Source organism: Athene noctua, chromosome 28 (genome assembly GCF_965140245.1).
Source record: "Athene noctua chromosome 28, bAthNoc1.hap1.1, whole genome shotgun sequence".
Lineage (NCBI taxonomy): Eukaryota > Metazoa > Chordata > Aves > Strigiformes > Strigidae > Athene > Athene noctua.
In genome coordinates this window covers 6,816,550-6,835,524 of record NC_134064.1, presented here as the reverse complement: position 1 = coordinate 6,835,524, position 18,975 = coordinate 6,816,550, and the positions used below count along the sequence as shown (strand labels likewise).

The 18,975-nt window shown below is 60.5% G+C and overlaps 2 protein-coding genes across 3 annotated transcripts; both read right to left on the bottom strand.

Annotated features, from left to right (window-relative positions):
- Positions 1-5,306: 5,306 nt before the first annotated feature.
- GPAT4 (glycerol-3-phosphate acyltransferase 4) lies at positions 5,307-14,966 on the bottom strand. Of its 2 annotated transcripts, XM_074928726.1 has the most exons (13): positions 14,906-14,966; positions 12,213-13,104; positions 9,451-9,520; positions 8,864-9,161; positions 8,625-8,699; positions 8,105-8,194; positions 7,896-7,989; positions 7,342-7,457; positions 7,073-7,128; positions 6,658-6,743; positions 6,331-6,459; positions 6,172-6,251; positions 5,307-5,688 (listed from the first exon to the last, which is right to left on the bottom strand). In XM_074928726.1, exons 2-13 carry the CDS (start codon positions 12,375-12,377, stop codon positions 5,580-5,582), a joined length of 1,368 nt encoding a protein of 455 aa, XP_074784827.1. In that variant the 5' UTR covers positions 12,378-13,104; positions 14,906-14,966; the 3' UTR covers positions 5,307-5,579. The 2 variants fall into 2 exon arrangements, with proteins under 2 accessions (XP_074784827.1, XP_074784828.1); XM_074928727.1 differs by lacking the exons at positions 12,213-13,104; positions 14,906-14,966 and adding an exon at positions 11,171-11,340.
- A 126-nt stretch (positions 14,967-15,092) lies between these two features.
- LOC141971391 (protein phosphatase 1 regulatory subunit 3C-B-like) lies at positions 15,093-16,284 on the bottom strand. Its single transcript, XM_074928728.1, has one exon. The coding sequence runs from the start codon at positions 16,282-16,284 to the stop codon at positions 15,427-15,429; it is 858 nt and encodes a 285-aa protein (XP_074784829.1). The 3' UTR covers positions 15,093-15,426.
- Between the last annotated feature and the right edge of the window lie 2,691 nt (positions 16,285-18,975).

Sequence of the window (18,975 nt, the reverse complement as noted above, 5' to 3'; positions counted from 1 at the left end):
GGGGGCAGCCACTGCCCCCCTCCTGGTGGCTGCTGCCCAGGGTTCGTGCTGGTGGGGCTGGGAGCCGCACATGTGGGCAGCATCAGGCGCAGCCATGCTGTCGGCATTGATGAAATAAAGGTCCCAGCCCCAGCCGAGTCCCAGCGCTTGCTTCATGGGCGTGCGGTCAGGGTGCCCTCGCGAGGCTGTGCCCGAGGAGGGGCTGGGATAGCACCTACGGGGCAGGGTCTGCATGCCAGGCAGGGGAAGGGGCCGTGGCTGTGGTGCTGTGTGTGGGGAAGGAAGGGCAGACGGCAGTGGGGCAGCCCTGGGGACATTTCCCAGGGTTTTCCCCGGCTTAGGCGTGCACCGGCAGCGAGAGGTGCTGGTTCAAAAGTCACTCGTTGGGGCCTCTTGTTGGAACCTCGTAGCAGCAAATAAATATCATTTATCTTAATGGTGTGAGTGAGAGCCCGTTCACCTGTCGGGGCCGCAGGATTGATGTGGTGTCAATAGCCCCAGTGTGTTTGCCTGCCAACCTGGTGGGCCCCCCTGCGCTGCACCCCAGTTCAATGGGGGTGTGCGTGGGGCAGTGTGTCCCTGCTCCAGCTCCACGTGGCTCAGCCCTTGCACCCCAGTGGCGGGTGCCACGTAGGGCTGGCTGTCCCCAGCCCTCGGGATGCCCAAGGGACTTCTGCTCGCGTGGGCACGCTGCGGGGGCCCAGTGAGCTTGGCAGTTGCTCAGCCGAGAGCCAGCTGGGTGCCAGCCAGGTGTGAGCAAACAGACCGGCCGTGTCTCAGGAGGAAATCGATAGGAGATAAGGTGCTGCCGGCCCATCCTATAGGGATTAGCAATGCGGCACAGGCATGGAGGAGGTGCTACCCTCCCCTGTGGCTACAGGCAGCATCAGAGGACAGGCCAAGTTCCCCCCCCGGGGATGGCTGAACCCCCCAAAGCGCTTGGGCTTTGCAGGGGCCCCTCCAGCCTCGTGGTGTGGGGCTGGAGACTGTCTCTGTGTGACCCGTCCGCCCTGGCTGCAAGGCTGACAGTCAGCTTCAAGTCCCCTCCAGTCTGTCCTCTCTGCTGCGTGCGGGGCCGGGGGCCCTTTGCAAGGAGCCCTGACAGCACTTCCCCAGGGCGCAGGGAAGCCTGATTCCCCCCTCAGTGGGTCCCCGTCCAGCCCCCAGCAAGCGCGGGGCTTGCAACGCTCCCCCCTCAGCCACGCAGCTCCTCCGCTGCCTCGGTGGGATGGGTGCCAGCAGGCAGCGGAGCCCGTGAACCCTCCGAACGACGTGGGGGGACGGGTCCTGGGGTGGAGGCTGCGTGCCCCGGCGCCGTGGCAGGGCCGGGAGAGCCACGTCACTGCCCGTGGGCAGAGCCAGCGCTCGGCAGGAGCCGGGTCCGCACGCTGGGAGAAGCGAGGGGCTGCCGTCGGGATATTTTTTTGACATTTTCTAAGCTGCCCAGCGTGGCTGACAATTTTTAATGTACTAACTGCCTGGTCCAGTGAGCTGATTAATTGGTGCTGTGGAAATCAATACAAAACAGAAAATTAAAACAATTTTAAAGTGATTAAGTAGTTTAACACCTGTCTGATGCCACGTCAGGGCTGGGAGACAAATAAAGCAGGTGGCAAAGGGCCTGCTGCAGCCAGGGAGAGTGACAAATTGCAGGCGCAGCCTGGCTGCCCCGTGCATCCCCGCAGCCGGACGGGTCCCCCCAGCAGCGCTGCTCTGCGCAGGGCCCCAGGCCCTGGGACCACCCTCCTCCCGCCACTCTGCCCACCGCCGCTGCCCGTGCCAGCCGCTTCTGCTGCGGTTTGCTGCGGGTGGTTTGCTGTGGCAGAGCGTCCCCTGCCAGCGCTGGTGTCTCGACAGGCCGTGCGGAGCCTGGTCAGTGGCTCTGCCCGCCCCAAACCCGCTGTCCGCCTGCAGCCTGGCACTGGGACAGCCCTGGGGGTGTGGGCAGGGCTCGGTGAGCGTGGCAGAGCTTGGGGCCGGCTGCGCCGGGGGTGTGTGGGTGCGAGCGCGGGCAGGGCCGCCTGGCAGGCAGATGGATAGCGGCTCCGCTTCAATTCTGCATCCCTTTTCTCCCAGACAAACCCCGTCGGATTTTCATAAATCAAAGCGCCACACTGTTTAATAAAAATTTATTGACTTACAAGTGATTATTTATCAAAAGGCCATTAATAGCGGCTCCGGGAATGATGTGCTACTGGGTGGTGCGTGGAGACTAATAGCAAATCAATGCCAGCATCCGGGCAGAATGCATATGAGGGCCCCCGGCCCCAGCGGGCTGCATGGCTGCTGCAGCCAGAGCCAGCAGCCCCTACCCCATGGGCCGCCCAGCACTCCCCCCGGTTATTTATCGCTTACAAATGAAATGATCGATACTTTTAATCTAGAGCTAAATTTATTAACTTTCTCATCGGAGAGAGACATATTGACTGGGGACATGGGGAGGAGGGAGCCGAGGTAAGATGGATGTGTGCCTCCTAACCTGTCCAGCCACCTCCCTGCCTGCTGCAGAGCATCCCGGCAGTAGTGGGGCTGCTGGGGATGGTCCCCAAGCACAGTGGGGCCGTTGGAGGCCCCGCAGAGCTGTGAGGTGGGCAGGCACGGGGAGGTTCCCGCACATCACCACGGCCTCTGGGACAAGGCCGGGGGGAAGCTCGCGGGGGGCACCCAGAGCCAGGCCCAAGAGCGGGTGCTGCTGCATGAGACCTGCCCTGCGGAGAGCCCCTGCCCGTGCCTGCAGGTGTTTTCCCAGCCTGAGGGTAATGCCTGTGCCCCCCAGAGATAAGACCACGGGGCGCACGGCCCTGAAGATGGGAAGGGTGTGGGTGAGTGTGCAGGAGCCCGCTGGGGAAAGGCGCAGGAGACCCTGCCCAGGCAGCAGGGCCGGGCGGGCAGCGATGCCCACGGCCCCGGCCAGGGCTGCATCCCCGCCTGCAGCTCAGCACGTGGGGAAGGGGCACCCCCAGGCCCCAGAGAGCGCAACACTGCCAGGGCACCCCATGGCTCTCGGGGGCCGAGGGACTCTCCAGAACATGGCACAGTGTGGGGGGGGAGGAAGATTTCATCCAAACGGCCCCTGGGCAAGGGAAAATCTTTGCTAGCCTTGGGGCCAGAGCAGCAAAGCTGGGGCTGGATCAGGCCGTCAGTTGCTGCCAGGGAGGTCGGCAGCAGCTTTCTGGGCAAGCACATGAGTGGAAACTGGAGTGAATGCAGCTCCTAAGATGTTATTAAACAGTACCGGCAAGTTCTGCAGGGTAGCGCACACCTGCCTGGTAACTGAAGGTTAACTATGCTACAGGTTAACTCCCATAATACATAGGCTATACCCAGCATTTCTTATACAATTAAACAATGATGGTCAAAAAACTCTGCATAAATAGAACAACTTCCCAGCAGCTAAGGGTTGTGCCTTTATTTTCTGTCTTTGGGTTGGGGTTTTTTAAGTAACAAAGCAACAGCCCCATCAATTAACAGACACGGATGGAGGATTGGTGAATTGGCGTTAGGAGCTGTCCCGAGGGAGCTGGGTAGAACAAGTAAACCAAAATGCTGGTGAAAAAGATCTTTAACGCCAGTATAAACTCCTACAGAAAGAGGGCTCCTAGCCTGGGTAACTGAGACTTCTGTTAGTAACTAGCAGTTGTTTTGTCTTGTGTTGGCAGCACAGGAGCAGAAGCAATACACCTGTAGATGTTAACTGTCATCTCCTGCTTGGCTTCAGCTGCTTTTGTTTAGTTGTCATCGGTGGAAAGGAAAAGACACTGGACTTTGTTTCTTCTTTTTTTCCCCCTAGATCAATTGTCACAGCTGGAGTTGGGCAGAAGAGAAGAATACAAACTTGGGGTACAGGGAAAAGCCGGGGGCCAGTAAGGGTGTCTCCATCACCAAACAAGAACAGCAGGGTTCTTCTTGGTGAGGCTGGATGTTAGCGGAGATCATGTGTAACAGAGAACTGAATGCAGTGTTCGTGTAGGTAACGTGTCACCGTGTGCACATTTATAAAGAATCGTATTTTGAGCAGTACAAATAGCAAAGGTAAATCAATTCAGTATAGAAATATTTCCCATAACTGTACGTTAGCTGATCATATGCTATTAAGTGTAGCTTTACATCATGGTAAGGAAGACTGTCCCCCCTTGGGTATTGCACTGGGAACAGTTTATTTGTGCCTAAGTCGATGGTCCTGGGGTAGGTGGAAAATAGCACACCATGGAAAACGGGCTCCTCCGTGCGAGGACAAGCTGCATGCGCCCGCTCACACCTTGTCTGTGCGTGGGTAAAGGCTGACTGGCCCAAAAGGAGGTTCTCGGGCCACGAAAAACGCGAGGTGCGGCGGCTGCACAGATCCGAATAACGCAAGTGAGGGTCTGGGGGAGGTCAGGGACGTTTCTGGACTCTTCCCCTCTGTGGCTTTCTTTTTCTCTCTCTTTCTTGACATCATGGTGATTTACCCAAATAAAAACAAGCAGGAAGTAAACTACCTTGAATCTGTGTTGATATCTAGTGCAGAGAATTTGAGGTTTAAGGACACTTACGCAGAACAGCTGTCCTGGCTTGGGGGCAGTGAACATCCCCGGGGTAGGAAGGAGCACCAAAGCGTTTCCTTCTGCCTTCTCCAGGTTCCAGGGAGCACAAGCCGGGAGCAGTGAAACGGCCTCGGCCTGTGAGAGCAGAGGACCCGAGGGAAGGTCTGTGGTTTGTGGGAAAATAAGGAAAACTGGAAAGTACATGGGGCGAACGCTCAAATGCAAGTTGCTTTACTGCACAACATGCTCGCAGGGCTGGCAGGGAAAGGGGTACCACCTCCAGCACAGGATTTCGGGTTCCTTGCAACAAGATCCAGATTATCTGTGTGCGTGTTGGTGTACAAGATCAGATCCCACCCCTGCCCTCAGGAGACATTTAAAAGGGGATCTCCCACCGCAGGCCGAGCTCCCCCGCAGCATGGACGGGTCCCTCGGGAGCCCCACACCAGTGACAACCGCCTGGCAACCCACCGCTCACCCCCGGGGGACCCCAGGGAAGAGGCTGGTGCTCGGACGCTGGAGAAGGGTCCGGTGGGAAGGATGAGGGGGGGTTTCTCCTTATGGCAGTAAAGCTGGAAATGGCCGAGAGCACACGCCGCTCATGTGGGGTTTAGGCTGCAGACACAGGGCACAGGCTCATGAAGGCTCCCTCAGTTGTCAAGGCAGCTGATTTCAGCGCAGCTCGCCAGCTTCTGCGCCGTGGGAGACTTGTGACTGACACACAGGCACATCGACGCACCAGGCCTCCCCCCCGGGCCTGTAAACACCATATGGAAGCATACGAGACTGTAAGTGTTTTGTTTAATATTGCCCCTGCAAGGGGCTTCACTGTAACAGTAACAAGAAGGCATCTTTGCCCAGAGCTGCCCAGGGCCCCAGACTCTGGGCAGTAACAGCGCCTCCAGGGAATCGCAGCCAGAGGGTGAAGGGGCGAGTGAGCGGCTCTGGAGTAGCCAAAGTCCGAAGATCTGGAGCTGCTTCATCAGAGGAGCCCCGGGTGGTGCCGGGGGCAGGGGCCTCTGGCCAGGCCCAGTAACGGTGCTGGGGGCAGAGGGCTCAGGACCGGCTCCGGTCTTCATGGTTGCCTACAATCATTTTGCTGTAGAGTTTCTGTTGCTCCTCCTTGAACGTGTCTTTCACCTTCTCCCTCTTCAGTCCTCCATCCCTGGGGAGAGTCAGACCATCAGAGGGGCTGCAGGTGGGCACTGCCGGGACCTTCGGCTGGGGCTGCTGGGGGCAGCTCAGAGCCCCGCGCCAGCCTGGCGGTTCCGCAGGCCGGAGGCCCACACGTCCTCAGCACGGCAGCCTGGCAGCAGGCGGCCCCACAGGCCCCCCCAGTGCTGAAGATCTCAGCGCCCGAACAAGGAAGCTCCCAAGCTCAACCCACCTCGCCTCGCAGCATTGAGTCGCCACCAGGGCATCCTGGCGTGAGCTGGGATGAAGCCCCGGGGCCCGACACGCACAGCAGAAGCCAAGACTCTGGTCCCTGCTACAGGCGAGCAGTTCTGGGGGTCCCAGGGAGGGTGGTCTCCACTTCTCCATAGGCCTACTCGGCCCAACGCAAGGCAGCTCTGCAGCCCACGGGCACATGCCAGGGCCCAGGAACAAGGAACCCGGCCCAGGAAGAGCAAAGCCTGCCGGGACTCACCAGAGCAGATCCACCAGGCCCCCCTGCCTGGCGATGGCCGACTTCACTCGATTGGCAAACTGGACAGCGTCCTCTTCGGGCTGTGGCGGAACAACACAGCTCAGCAGGAGCCAAGGGCCCAAGGGGCAGCAGCCAGCGGGCCAGGCCCACCGCACGTACCTGTCTGGTCATTGGGGGCAAGTACCAGACGCTGCAGACGATGGCCCAGCTGGTCATCATCCGGAGGAGGTAGGTCACCATGCCGTACTTGCTGCTGTTCCAAAAGGCATCTCCAAACTGCGGGTCATACTGCAGAGGCAGGAGAGCTCAGGGTCAGGCAGTGGCCGCACCCTCCCCGAGGCCCCGAGTGCCGCTCCAAGCCCAGCTACAGGCCAGCACTCCCAGAGCACTGCACGGAGTGACCTCGGCTTCCAGGCCCCCAGGCCTGGGCTAAGGCTGGGCTGCCAAGACTGAGCTCTGACGCAGAGAGTGTTTGCCTTCCCATACCTTGATGGCTACAGGGTAAACTGTGGCTCCAATTTCAAAGCTCCCCTTCTTGAACATCATCACAGACGTGTTGTTGATGCAGGTTCCTGTAAGAGGCAAGCACAATCTTCTCAGCTTCCCTTTGCAAGTCAGCTCAGAAGTCTAAGCTAACACCTAAGGTCCAGGCTATGGCGCCCAACAACTGCTCCCTAACACTCCAAACCCTGCGCCCTGCACACAGGGTACGTCTCTGGGACACCACGGATCTGACTTCCACATTCTGCACCCAGCCAGCTCTAAAGATGCAACATTCCCTTTGTCCCAGTGAAGGGTCTCAAGGCCCTTGGCTGCGCAAGGAGGGAAGGAACAGGGGCACACGGCTGTCCCTGTGTGCCCCCTCCAGCAGGTGCTGGTCTGGCCCCGCTCCACAACTCACCTTCTGGGAAGATAAGAATGGGCAGTTTGCTCTTGTCCTGGACGTGCTCCGTGAGCCTGAACAAAGAGCGTCACTAATTAGCAGAGGGCACAGAAGCCATCACTACCAATTCACAGCACAGTCCTAATCCTGCCATTGCTGGGGGCCACCAAGAGCAGCGTGGTCTCCCAGCACCCACGAGGCAAGGCAGCATCCCCACCCACGGGAAGTGGGCAGCCCCCCTGCCTTTCCCAGCCTCCAGACCCCCCTGCAGCGAGCAACTGCCACACCTTTTGGCGACAAGGTGACGATCTTTGACCTCAGAGCGTTCGAACCAGACGTGGGGACAAGCTTTCACCATGGCTCTCTGTATCACACCCATCAGCCCGCCGTGGATCTGACCCACCTGAACAGGGCAGGAAGACACCAGTTACAAGACCTGGGGACACATGGAGGCCAAGGCAGCTCCTGCATCCACAGCCAAGTTGTTTCATCTTTCTACTCCCGCCCTGGGAAGGCTGAGAGGGAAAGCCCCAGGCTCTGACGGGGAGGACAGCTGCAGCAGCCCCAAGTGCTTTCCACGCTGCAAGAGGTCCAGCTGGGGAAGCGCTTTGCTCTTCCGTGGACAGCAAACCCAAGAGCTCTGCTGGCAGAGCAGTGCCCAGAGGCCCCTAGTGCTCCGAGTCCCAGGCCAAGACAAGAGGGTGCAGAGGGTTGGAGAGCGCGATGTCACGCGGGGAGGGTAGTTCTGCAGGCTCAAAAGCCTCTCGCTGCCTCTGCCCGCCCCACACACCAGCACAGATGTGACCAGGCCCCACTGGCAGGGCTGGGGCGCAGACCTTACCATCGCGTAGTAGCCATCGCTGGCCAGGATGATCACATCGATGGGAGACGTGTGATTGGCCACGCAGATGCCTCCGTTTCGGGGTCTGTTCTCTCTAAATGCAAAACCAAGGTACAGATGAGGACAGAGGAATGAAGGGCGAGGCCTGCAAGAGGCTCGGCGTGGAGCAGCACGTGGGAAGGGGCCCGCTGCTGGCAGAGCCTCCTTACCGGTCGTGGTAGGTGATGATGGCTGTGAGGGCACGCACGCAGATCCGGTAGCACATCAGGTGGACGTGCTTGCTCAGGAACTCCTTACACCTGCAGCCCGGGACAGAGACCGTCACCCCCCAGGGCTACAACCTCCCCTGTAACGGGGCCACTCAGCCCAGCTGCCCCAGGCCAGGAGGTCCAACTGATACACAGAAACACGTCTCATCCTGGGTTTCACTGCCAGCTTACAACCACTGATTCTTAACTCATGAGAACTAAACTTTGGCCTTTGCTCTCTTCTGTCCTTGCTCCTTTCAGAGCCCAGGGCTGAGTGCTCTGCCACAGGTTAGTACTCACATCTAGGCTCTCTGTTTGAAATTACAGGCTGTCTGTTGCTGAGGCTACAGACACCACGGCAAGGCACCGGCCCTGCTTGCAGCAGGCAGAACAGATCGGCCTCACAGGAAAACTTCAGGGTTATCAGGTCTTAAACTGCACAGGGGTGTCCCCATCCCCTCTGTCCCAGAGATGAACTCACCTTCCATTTGGCAAATATCCCACCACTGTAGTACCCATCACCAACAAGCTGATGCCAGTGAACGCCAGAGCTATCCTGCAGAAAGAGGGAAGCTACGCGATAGAAAAATCAGGCCACGAGCCCCACTCGTCAAGCAGCCGGATGAGGATAACCAGGGTCTGGGGTGGAGACCAGCTGCCCTCTGCAGCGGAGGAGGCCGCCATCCCCGGGCGCAGGCAGGCTGCTGCAGCAGCACTCACCTGAGGGGCAGCAGGAAGCAGTAGCGGATGAGCACCCCCAGTCCCCAGAGCACAGTGAGGCGCAGGCTGATATACTGGAAGTTGTAGTTGGTCCTGCTGAGCAGGTTCCAGGACTCCAGCTCTTCAGCTGAGAACCTCTTGGTCACTTCATCATCCATGATGGTCTCGATGCCTTTGCGGCAGAAATAGAAGATATCCGAGAGCTCAAACTCGGGGGTGTCCAGGGCTTTGCCACTGCCACTCCGGCGGATCTCCTTGATCTCCTCTTCCAGGGACGTTGGCTCCTTCGCGATGATCCCTGCAACACGCCGCAGGCAGCTCAGAGCGACGCTCACAGGCGGCCGAGAGCCAGGACCCTCCACGGCCCCGTCCCTCTGCCAGCGCGGGCAGGCATGAAACAGTCCCCTCCCACTGCCCAGGCGCTTCCCCCCCTTCCTCACGAAACGGACCTCTCCATAGCTCCCCCCCAATCCACCTATACGAAAAGGCTTCCCAGCACACCTCAGCTGCTCAGAGACACCACATCTACCCCCTCTCCCCAAAAGAATACTGAACTTCCTACGTACCCATGCAGGGCAGGATCTTACCATTGACATAGGGCTTGTATAATGGATGCTTCTTCTCCTTGGCCCCACGCTCTATTCTCAGCGTCGCCCACTGCAAGATACATGTGACAAGATTCGCAAGGCCTGTAGCTCCGCTCCTCACTGCCCCTGGTTTACACTCGACTCCCAGGGAAGAGCATGGTTAAGGGGAGAAGATGGAGCAGGAGGCTTCCATACAGAACTGAAGAGAGTGATGAACACAACCGAACCCAGGTGGGAGCAGAGCCTGGCCCGGGAGGAACGTTTTTACAGCAGAGATCTGCCTGCAGTGGGACGAGAGGACTGATGGGGGGGTGACAGGCACAGGCCAGCCGTGACGCGCACGCGTCTGTGCGCCGTTCTGCGGAGCAGAGCCCCGCGGGAAGCAAGGGAGTGAGGGCCAGAGGGAAGGGGAGTGCTCAGCGGCGAGGCCCAGCAGTGTTCTCTGCAGCCCCTGTCCTGTGGGCTCTGTGGCCCCTGTCCCATGGCTGCCAGTGCACAGCCACTGGGTGGAGCGTGATCCTGCTCCACACCACAGCGCAGGGGGCCGGTCACGGGACGGGCGCTGGTTGTCAGCCCTGGCTTCTTCCAAGCTCAAAGCAGAGACTGTGCTTCCAGGCTGCTGCTAGAAACATCAGGCTGATGACGGGAGGGGATGCTTCCCTCCCCGATTCAGCTAACGGCTGCTGCTCTTCTCAGCTCACCAGCAGCAGCAAGCACCCTCGGACCGCGCCCTGGAGGCTGGCGGCCAACTCCCGCGCCCTGACTACCTGTTACACACAGAAATCTCCCTCAGCTCGTTCTCAAAGGCATCGGCAAAAACTGCAGGCTGGATTACTGGCCAGTCTTCGTGCCTGCCCTCTCAGCCTCATGCTCCTCTGCACTACACAGCCCTGGGAGAAGCAGCTTCTCAAGGACTTGTATACAACGTGCGTACTGCCCCAGGTCAGCTGCGCTGTCAGGGATGGGGGCAGAAGGGGGAGCTCGGGGAGCTCCTGGCGTCCTGCTCTCAGCCCATGCCAGCGTCAGATCTGGAAGCAGCGATGTGGGAATACTAATCGCATGTGAAGTGTCCAGCTCATCCAGCAGCCTCCTCTGCCAGCAGAAGGAACTGCAGGATTGCAGAAGACTGTCGAGACACTGCCATCCCAAGAGAAGTCAGAAGAGGAGCTCTGGCCCAGCAGGAGATGGGCAGCCTACGGAGAAGCCGTCCCTCAGACTCGTCTCCACCCCGGCAGCAGAAAACCCAGAGTCGCACCTGGGAAGTGCCAGGCAGGTCTCCCACACTGCCAAGAGATGGGCAGCCGCTGGCCCAGGCCCCGCAGTGCCGGCCGTGTTCCACAGACTGCCAGACTTGAACGCTGCCCCTCTGGGCTGGGTTTGCAGCACCAGCCCCTCGAGCTGGGATAATCTTTTGGGTAAATAATACTCCCCAAAAATACAAGTCTGAGTGACCAAACACAGTGAGTGAACTTTCCACCAAACCTGTGAGCAGAGTGCTCCCCTCTCCCACCACAAAGACAAAAGCTGCAATAGACTTCAAAGACTTTTCAGAAAGTTTCAAAATTAAACACCAAAACCAGTGTCAAGATTAAACGTTAAGTTCCATTTCAAATAAACCAAACTTCTTACTAATTTTTTCTCCAGGTTCAGTCACTAAATTTGAAGTCAGGTCTTCAGACATCTGTGTTAACGAAGCACCTCACAAAGCCCGGGGTCTTACCATGCACATCTCAGGCTTTTGGGAGGACTCAGAGTTTGAAGAGCTGAGTGTTGCCAAGCTGCAGGGCTGCCTTCCTGAGCCAGCCAGTACAGACATGCTCCTGGGGAAGACCAGCCCTGTTCAAACAGCAGCAGCTGTACCACAAATCCTTTAGCAGCTTGAACTCCACATGTAAGAGCCTAAAACCTCCCTATCAAGCACAGGCTAATCTTTTTCCTTTCGCTTGGGCTGCCAGGGTAGGGTGTTGTAGGCTTTATTGACTAGGAGTCTGGCAAAAATTCTGGTCTCACCAGGGACTTGCTTCAAGGAGAGGTGTTGGCTGTGAGACAGCCCATAAAATTAGTCTGCCAAGGGCAGACAAGGGAACGGCATGACCCCAAGCTGGAAAATTCCACTTGGCCTCTCTGTGCCAAGAGGGTCAGCGAGGGCTGCTGGTTGTCCTCGGAGGCTGCGGGTCCAGACACGGCTGCTGGGCTCAGTAGATAAACAGGCAGCACTCTGTGACAGAAGGCGTTGAGAGCTCTGGGTCCTGGCTGCAGACTGCTTGGGGCTTGCTGTACAGAAAGTCCTGCCTCACCTCCTGCTTTTGCTTCATCCATGTCCTGGAGAGGAGCAGCCGGCCGACCGCAGCCTCGTCCCTCTCCATCGCACCCTACAGCCCTTCTGGCTTCCTTCCACATGGAACTGTAACAGCACCCTGCCCCGCCTGGGACGTTAGCCCACCCCAGCACATGCCTCCTCGCAGCACATCCACAGATGGGCCACTGCACACTTACAGGCCACACTACATCGCTACTTTACGTGAGGACTTACTGGGTCAATTACTGGGAAAAAACAGCCCACAAATTGCGCTCCAGTAAACTGCACCTGGTTGAGATGACCCAAAGGGGTCATATGGCACCAGCACGTGTCACCAACCAACCAACCTCACACCCCAGCCACCTGCAATGCTCTGCTGAGGGGCAAAAGCCTCTCTCTGCCCTGCATGACCACACTTGACCAGGCCCCTGTAAATACAGAAGATTCTCAAGACATGACTTACCTGAAAAATCTTTAATAAAGTTTTCATGTAAACCTTGCGGATGCCAAAGGAGACTCCAAAAATTGCTGGCACAATGATGAAAACCAGAAGCAGAGTGAAGAGGACAGTGATGGAAATCCCCAAGAGATTGACAACCAGGCTGTCAAAGGGGAGCAGGAGGAACATGGTGAGGGGCCCAGGCAAGGCTGGTGCCCTGCAGCCAGACAGAAGGGCTGCCCGCAGCGATTAACCAGTCCTCCTGTTATTCGGCAACAGTCTCACACATGCACCGAGTCCGCAGCCTGCTCACAGACCCCATTCCAAAGTTCACATCCTTTTTGGGCTCTGGAGAGAGGGAATGCAACAGGATCAGGGAGAGCGGTTGGGAAAACAAGCAAATAGTCTGCCAGAAGCCCAGGTGAGTTCAGACAGTGTGGGCTGAGCAGCTCAAAGGAGAGGGAACATGCACACAGTTTCCTCCATGGGCGTGCAGTGGGCACTGCAGTGACACAGCCGTGTGAAGGGATATCCTCCCACGGTGCCGCTGAGCCAGCCCCGCTGTGGGGCAGCTTCTGAAGAGCCTGGCAGCAGAATCCCCTCCTGGCTGCTGACAGCATGCAGAATCTCTTCACAGGGACAAGGTGGAGTCCATCCCTGAGCCTGCATTGGAGGAGATGGAGGGAGTTGGCACTTGGGGAGCCTACCGTATGTGGAGCTGTTATCGTTCTTTCCGTGAGGACACAGGCACTAGCGCAGATCCTTGCATGACGCCTGGGTCGAGTTTAATTCCAGAGGCCCCTGGCATCCAGTCATGCTGAAGGGTCGTTACAGACACGGATGAAGCCTGTGTCCCAGGAAAGCTCTTCAACAGTGTTGGCTTCTTGGCTGACAAAGCACTCACATGCCACCAGCACTAGTGGAGGAAAGAGAACCCAAAGTCAGGCAAGTCACGAAGCTCAGAGAGACGTCAACACAGAGAGGGTGGCAGGCGGCCAGGGACAGCGGGCTCTGAAACCTGGAAGGCAGTGCTGGGGCTGAGGTCACATCACTCAGAGCAGCTCCTGAGACACAGCAGACTCGGACAGGCACTCCAGCTACTGCCTGGCACTGTCACAGACTTGGGAATCCCTCCCTGCTGCCACCCATCCTGTATTTTCATACTATCCACACCTCAGATTGAGCAGACTCATGGAGAACCACACCTAGAGCACAGGACACTGCAATCAGGTCCCAAGTACCGGAAAGGAGCCAAAGGAGAGACACAAACCCCATCCTCATGACAAAGATGTGATCAGCTCTCTCATTTCAGAGGCATCCGAGAGCACTGAGCCAGCCAGGTACCCAGATTCCTGGGAGGGAATCACTTCCTCTGCCCTTGTACACACAGCTCACCCCCTGGTCACACAGGGCAGCTTTACAAACAGCTCAGGACAGGAAGTTAGCCCAAGGGGAGAATTATCACTGATGATTAGCCAAAGTGGAACTTGTTGGGGCACAGGGACCAGTCAAAGGTCAGACACCTGGCACTACAGCGCTTCCGGGGGAGGGCAGCCTCCGCAGCAGGGGCATGCACAAGCAAGGCCAGCTGGGGCTCGTCAAGAGACGAGTCTGCCGGGGGAGCCTTCCCTCGGGATATGACCTTCACCTGGCTGCAGGGTGTCGACCCGGGGACGGGACTTAACAGGGACCCAACGAGCACAGAGGAGCAAAGGAGAGTCTGGGAAGATCCTCTCGCTCCCCTGTGCAGCGTGTTCCAGGTGCTGGCTGGGCACTGCTGCACCAGTGACGCCAAGAGAGCCGTCAGTGCTCCACAGGAACATGCGCGTCCACACGAACCACGTCCTGGGAGAGGCAGATCCGTGGCCGCGCGTGTCACTGCCCGTTGTGCCAGAGCTGTCACCCGTCAGAACCGGGACTGGTGCTGGCACACCGGTCCGACCGGCCACGCGAGCCGGCAGCCGCTGCCCTCGAAGGGGCTCAGTTACCGCACCCCCGCGCCCCGTCACCCCGGGCCGGGCAGCCTGCGCGGCCGGCGCCTGCCAGCGGCGAGCCCGGGGCCAAGGCAGGCAGCCCTGCCTGGCGGCTACCGCCCGCTGGGCTCGCGGCAGGCCCAGAGCAGCGGCAGAACCCGGCCGCCGGCGGGCACGGCGATCGCCATCCCGCGCCGGCTGCCCCCGGGCTGCAGCTTCAGGTTCAGCACCCGGCGGCCGCTCGCGGGGGCGCGGGACGGCGCGGTCGGGGCGGTCGGGGCTGGGCGGCGGCCGGCGTCGTTTTCGGCTTTGCTGACCGGGACACGGCCCACGAGCGCAGCGAACCGCGGCCCGGCCGGGACTCGGCCCGGCGACCTTCGGCCTCGGCGAGGGCGCGCCAGGCCGCGGGTGCTCGGCGGGGGGACCCGCCCCGGAGGGCCGGGGGGTGCGGCCGGGCCGCGGCACCGGGATGGGGGGCGGGGACGTCGCGGCGCAGCCGTGCGCTGGGCCGGGCCTGGCCACACCCGGCGCGGGGGCGCTGCGGCGCGGCCCGCACCACGGCGGGGAGGCCGCGCTCCCGCGGCGGGCGCCGGTTAACGGTCCGCGACCGAGCCCTGCCCGGGCGCCCCGACCGCACCGGGCGCAGCGGGGGGCGGCGGCCCGGGCGGGGAGAGGGAGGGAGCGCGGGGGGAGGGGGTGGTCGCGGGGCCCGGCCGGGCCGAACCGGGCCGGTCACGCACTCACCTGCCGCCACTGCCGCCGGGCCCCGGCTCCGCCCCCGCCACGTGCCGTGCGCGCCCCCGCCCCGCGCAGCGTGCGCTGACGTCAGCGCGCCGCCCGCGGGGCCGCGCCCGCAGGCACGTACGGCCGGCAGGGGGCGCGCGCGGCGGCCCCGGCGGGACGGGGGAGAGACCGGCGCGGGGACGGACAGGCGGAGGAACCAGTCGCGAAGCGCCGTCACTTTATTAACTCCCCGTTACAGCACCCGCGCCCAGAGGCGGCCCCACCCCCCGCGCTGGGCCCTCCTCAGGACCGGGCGGCCGCCGCCGAGACCCCGGTCGCCGCGGGGCGACCCCCGCCCCGGCGGCTCCACACGAAGCCCTTGGGCAGCACCGGGCCCCGCGGCGCCTCTGCCCCGGCCCTGCCTGCCGAGTGCGCAGGCAGGAGGTGGAGCAGCCCCCGGCGGCGGCCAGGCCGAGCAGCACCGTCTGCAGCCGGCGCCGCGCCCGGACACGGAGGGACCGTCCCCTCCGCTCGCCGCTCCCCTACCAATACGGAGCCGCCGTGTCCGCGCAGCGCCAGCCCTGCAGGCGGGACAGGACCAGGGCGGCGGCCCGAGAGGTGCCCAGGCGCTCCCGGGCCCCGCCGGCGCTCTTCTGGGCGCAGGAAGCGGGGGGGGGCGTGCCCGCGTGGCAGATCGTGTAGTTCCTCCCGTGGTTGTTGTCCCAGTGGGTTTTCTGCCTGCACTGGAAGGAGATGCAGAACTCCGTGGCCCTGCAGGAGATGGATGGCTTGGGCAGGACGAGCTCGAAAGAGAAGACGTCTGTGTCAGCCGAGCCGTACGTGCTGCGCAGGTACTGGCAGGAGACGTCCCGGAAGCTCTTCCAGCCGTCGAAGGTGATGCGGACCATCACCTTCTTCTCGTACTCGATGTTCCTGACCCTCACCGTCCCCGACAGAGCACGGCCCTGGACCAGGCAGCTCTCCAGGCACACAAGGTTGCTGTGCAGGCGGCTGCAGAAGGTTGCGTAGTCTGCAGAGGGCTGCGGGAAGTCCAGCACGTACCTGCACGCTGCTGGGCGCAAGTCCCGCAGCCCGGGCCAGGGGCGGGCAAGGTCGGACAGGGCGTGCTGCAGGCCGCAGAGGTCCTCCTCCATCTTCGAGAAGAAGCGCACGGCCGTCAGCGAGAGCCCCTTCATGTCAGCAAACACAACCGTCTTCTTCTGGCCCTTGGAGCTCCTGGTGCTCTCTCGCCACTCGGGTTCCGCGCCCGGCTTCTGGTTGAGGCAGGACCGGAGGGGTTTGCGGCTGCGGCCGCCCCGCAGCTCCTCGCAGGAGTCCAGCAGCTTGCGGAGGGGTGGCGAGTGGCCGAGGCAGAGCCGCAGGGCCAGGTCCACGGGCATGGCAGGGGCCGTGGCGCGCACTCTACGCCTGGAAGAGCCTGGGGGCGAGGAGGGGGTCAGGCGGCGCGTCCCCGCTGCCGAGCCCCCCTCCCCTCCGCTGGCCGCGGCTCATCGCGTCCCGCTCGGGCCGGGGCCGCTGTCCCGCGCCGTCAATGGGGCCGTGGGAGCGCCGGCGGCCGGCCCGCCCCGCGGCGGCGACAGCCAATCAGCGTCGGGGACGCGCCCCCGGCGGCCAATAGGGGCTCGGTCCGCCCCCGCGGGCGGAGGGGCAGGACCGAGGCGGCCCCGGAGACACCCGCCCCCTGCCCGCGGGGCGAAGGGCCGGGCCCAGGGCCTCGCGCTGCGCTCAGCTCAGCTCGGGCGTGGGCAGCACGGACAAACCTCCCAAAACCCGAGCGCCGTTAGAAGATAAACGTGTTCCTCACGTTGCCCTTAGCGGTGGGAGGTCTGAAGTGTTTTTACACCCCCCTGCGCAGATGCTTGCCCGAGATGCTCCTTCCAGGGTGTCCAAGCACAAAGAAAACCCCAGACTCAGCTCATACTCTACCAGAGCGAATCCAACTCTGTTAGGCCAGTTCCCTGCCCTGGATTCACGGATCCCTGGGCAAGCAGCAGACACAGGGGTGTCCCCGACACCTCTGTCCTGCACCACTCGCGCTGTTCAGCTCCGGCCTGACTCCTCGACAGAATCGTGTCACCTGGGTCGATCCTGCCCCACCCGCTAATCTCCCAGAGCTCCCAGACACTGGCACTAAGCACCCCTGACTCTTCCTGCTGACAGCACAGGTTTCTGGCAGCTCACCACACACCTACTGGCATTTACACCACGTCCAAGTGCCGGTGCAAGGCAGGATGCCTCTTGCAGGAAACGGGAGCTTGAACCCAGAGCTCGGCTGGCAAAAATCTGCAGCTGGCAAAACCATCAGAAAAAGCAGCAAAAGAGTCAAAGCAGCACCATCCCCTGGACAGGTGTGTGGCACCCGTGTCCCTGCAGGCCAAACGCTCCTGCCCGGGGTGCAGCAGGACAGGGACCTCGTGGTGAGCAGGAGCCAGATGCCCCCGAGCCGGGGTCGGCTCCGGCCGGTCCTGCCCTCACTGTGAGGCGAGTACTGGCTGCGTGGACAACTGCCCAGTCAAACTTAACAGGGCCAAGGTGAAAGTCTTCTAGACGCGCTGGCGAGACATTCTCCAAGCAGCTCTTCCTCAGCAAGCTGCTGCAGCAGCGGATTAACGACGACTTTGGCTGGGAGCTCCAGTCACCTCTGAGAAGCTGCTCAGGCAGGGCCCAATCCACAGCCCTTCCTGGGGGGCTGTGCAGAGGTATCTGCTACTGCTTCCTAAGGATTAAACCCAGCCTCCTCTTAGTCTGAATTTACACAATCTTCTTTACCTAAAGGGATTCATTAGGAAGACTATAAACCACACATGCAAAGCCACTCACGCTACAAGATGCAGTGTCACCCCTGCCTGGCAGAGGAAGGGGAGTGTCAGAGGAGCAGCAGTCGTTCCTCACAGACCCCCCACGCAGGGAAACCCTGCCCTGAAGAGCACGAGGCACCATCTGCCCACAACCAGACAAGCACCGAGCTGAGGTAGCGCAGGACACCCTGGCTTCTCCAACTGCAAGAGGCACCAAGAGCTGCCTGTCCCCCCTTGCCCCAGCAGCTCTTCCAGAAGGGATTTTGACAGTTTCTACCCTCAGAGCCCCAATCAGAAGCTGTACCAGAATCCCTCACTGTGGAGGGAGGGTCTGCAGATCATGAAGAGCAGAAAGCTGCTTTCTTCTTGGCCCATGATTACAGTCATTCTGTTTTAGTGAAACTGGCCACCACTGGTCTTAGATAAGGCATCCCAGCAGCTACAGACTGAAGCTTTCCACAAAATGCCCTTTGCATCTGTTCTATTGATCCAAGTCTCCCTTCACAGGGAGATGGATGCTCTGCTGCAGAAATCAAATACCAGAGCACTGGCCGGGTAGGAAGCACATGAGTTAACACACAAAGCCTAGAAGGTGAGGCAGAACCAGGACTCCTGTTCCCATCCCGCAGTGAGAGGGTTCAAAGCTCTGCCAGCCTCATGCTCCATCTCTTTCTAAATGACGTGAACCTACAAGCTTACAAAATCCCTCAGAGCTCTTCAGCTGTGCTCAGGTGCTGATCCTGCAGACCATCCTGTACATGGACCCTACCTGCTCTGGAGTGCACTGACCAAGGCAGCCTTGACCTTGAGGATTAACGGTGAGAGTGGTGCAACCTCCCTGACGTCAGCCAGTCCAAAGCAGCAGGCTGGGAAAGGCTGGGAAAGCAGCGAGGCCTCTCACCTGTCCCACTGACATTGATTTACGTGCGGGACTTCCAAGAGGTGAAATAGCAGCACTGAAACCCTCTGTGCAGGGCCGCTCTGGTGCTGGCTTTATGCCAGGCCTGTGCATGTAGCAGAATAGCAGAGGGAAATACAAGTTCTACATGGACAGTATAAAGCCCCCACAGCTCTGGCACACACCCTGAGTGTGAGCCAGTGGCTCTGGTTGAGGTTTGTGACAAACCTGCAAACACTGTCAGACATAGCCAAAGCTCTGATGGCGACTGCACCATTCACAGTCTGACCAGAGAAAACTCAGCTGCCCGTGACTCATGGAGGCATTCACTCATTGGCCCAGGGCAAGCAACACCATCATCAGCACAGGGTCCA

What these genes read in the sequence shown, in the direction of transcription:
- LOC141971391 (XM_074928728.1), bottom strand. Translation starts at nt 16,284, where the DNA reads ATGCCCGTGGACCTGGCCCTGCGGCTCTGCCTCGGCCACTCGCCACCC.
- GPAT4 (XM_074928726.1), bottom strand. Translation starts at nt 12,377, where the DNA reads ATGTTCCTCCTGCTCCCCTTTGACAGCCTGGTTGTCAATCTCTTGGGG. An exon ending in TGCTTCCTGCTGCCCCTCAG is followed by an intron (nt 8,700 to 8,863) that starts GTGAGTGCTGCT and finishes CTCTTTCTGCAG; the next exon opens with GATAGCTCTGGCGTTCACTG. An exon ending in TGCCCCCAATGACCAGACAG is followed by an intron (nt 6,252 to 6,330) that starts GTACGTGCGGTG and finishes GTTCCGCCACAG; the next exon opens with CCCGAAGAGGACGCTGTCCA.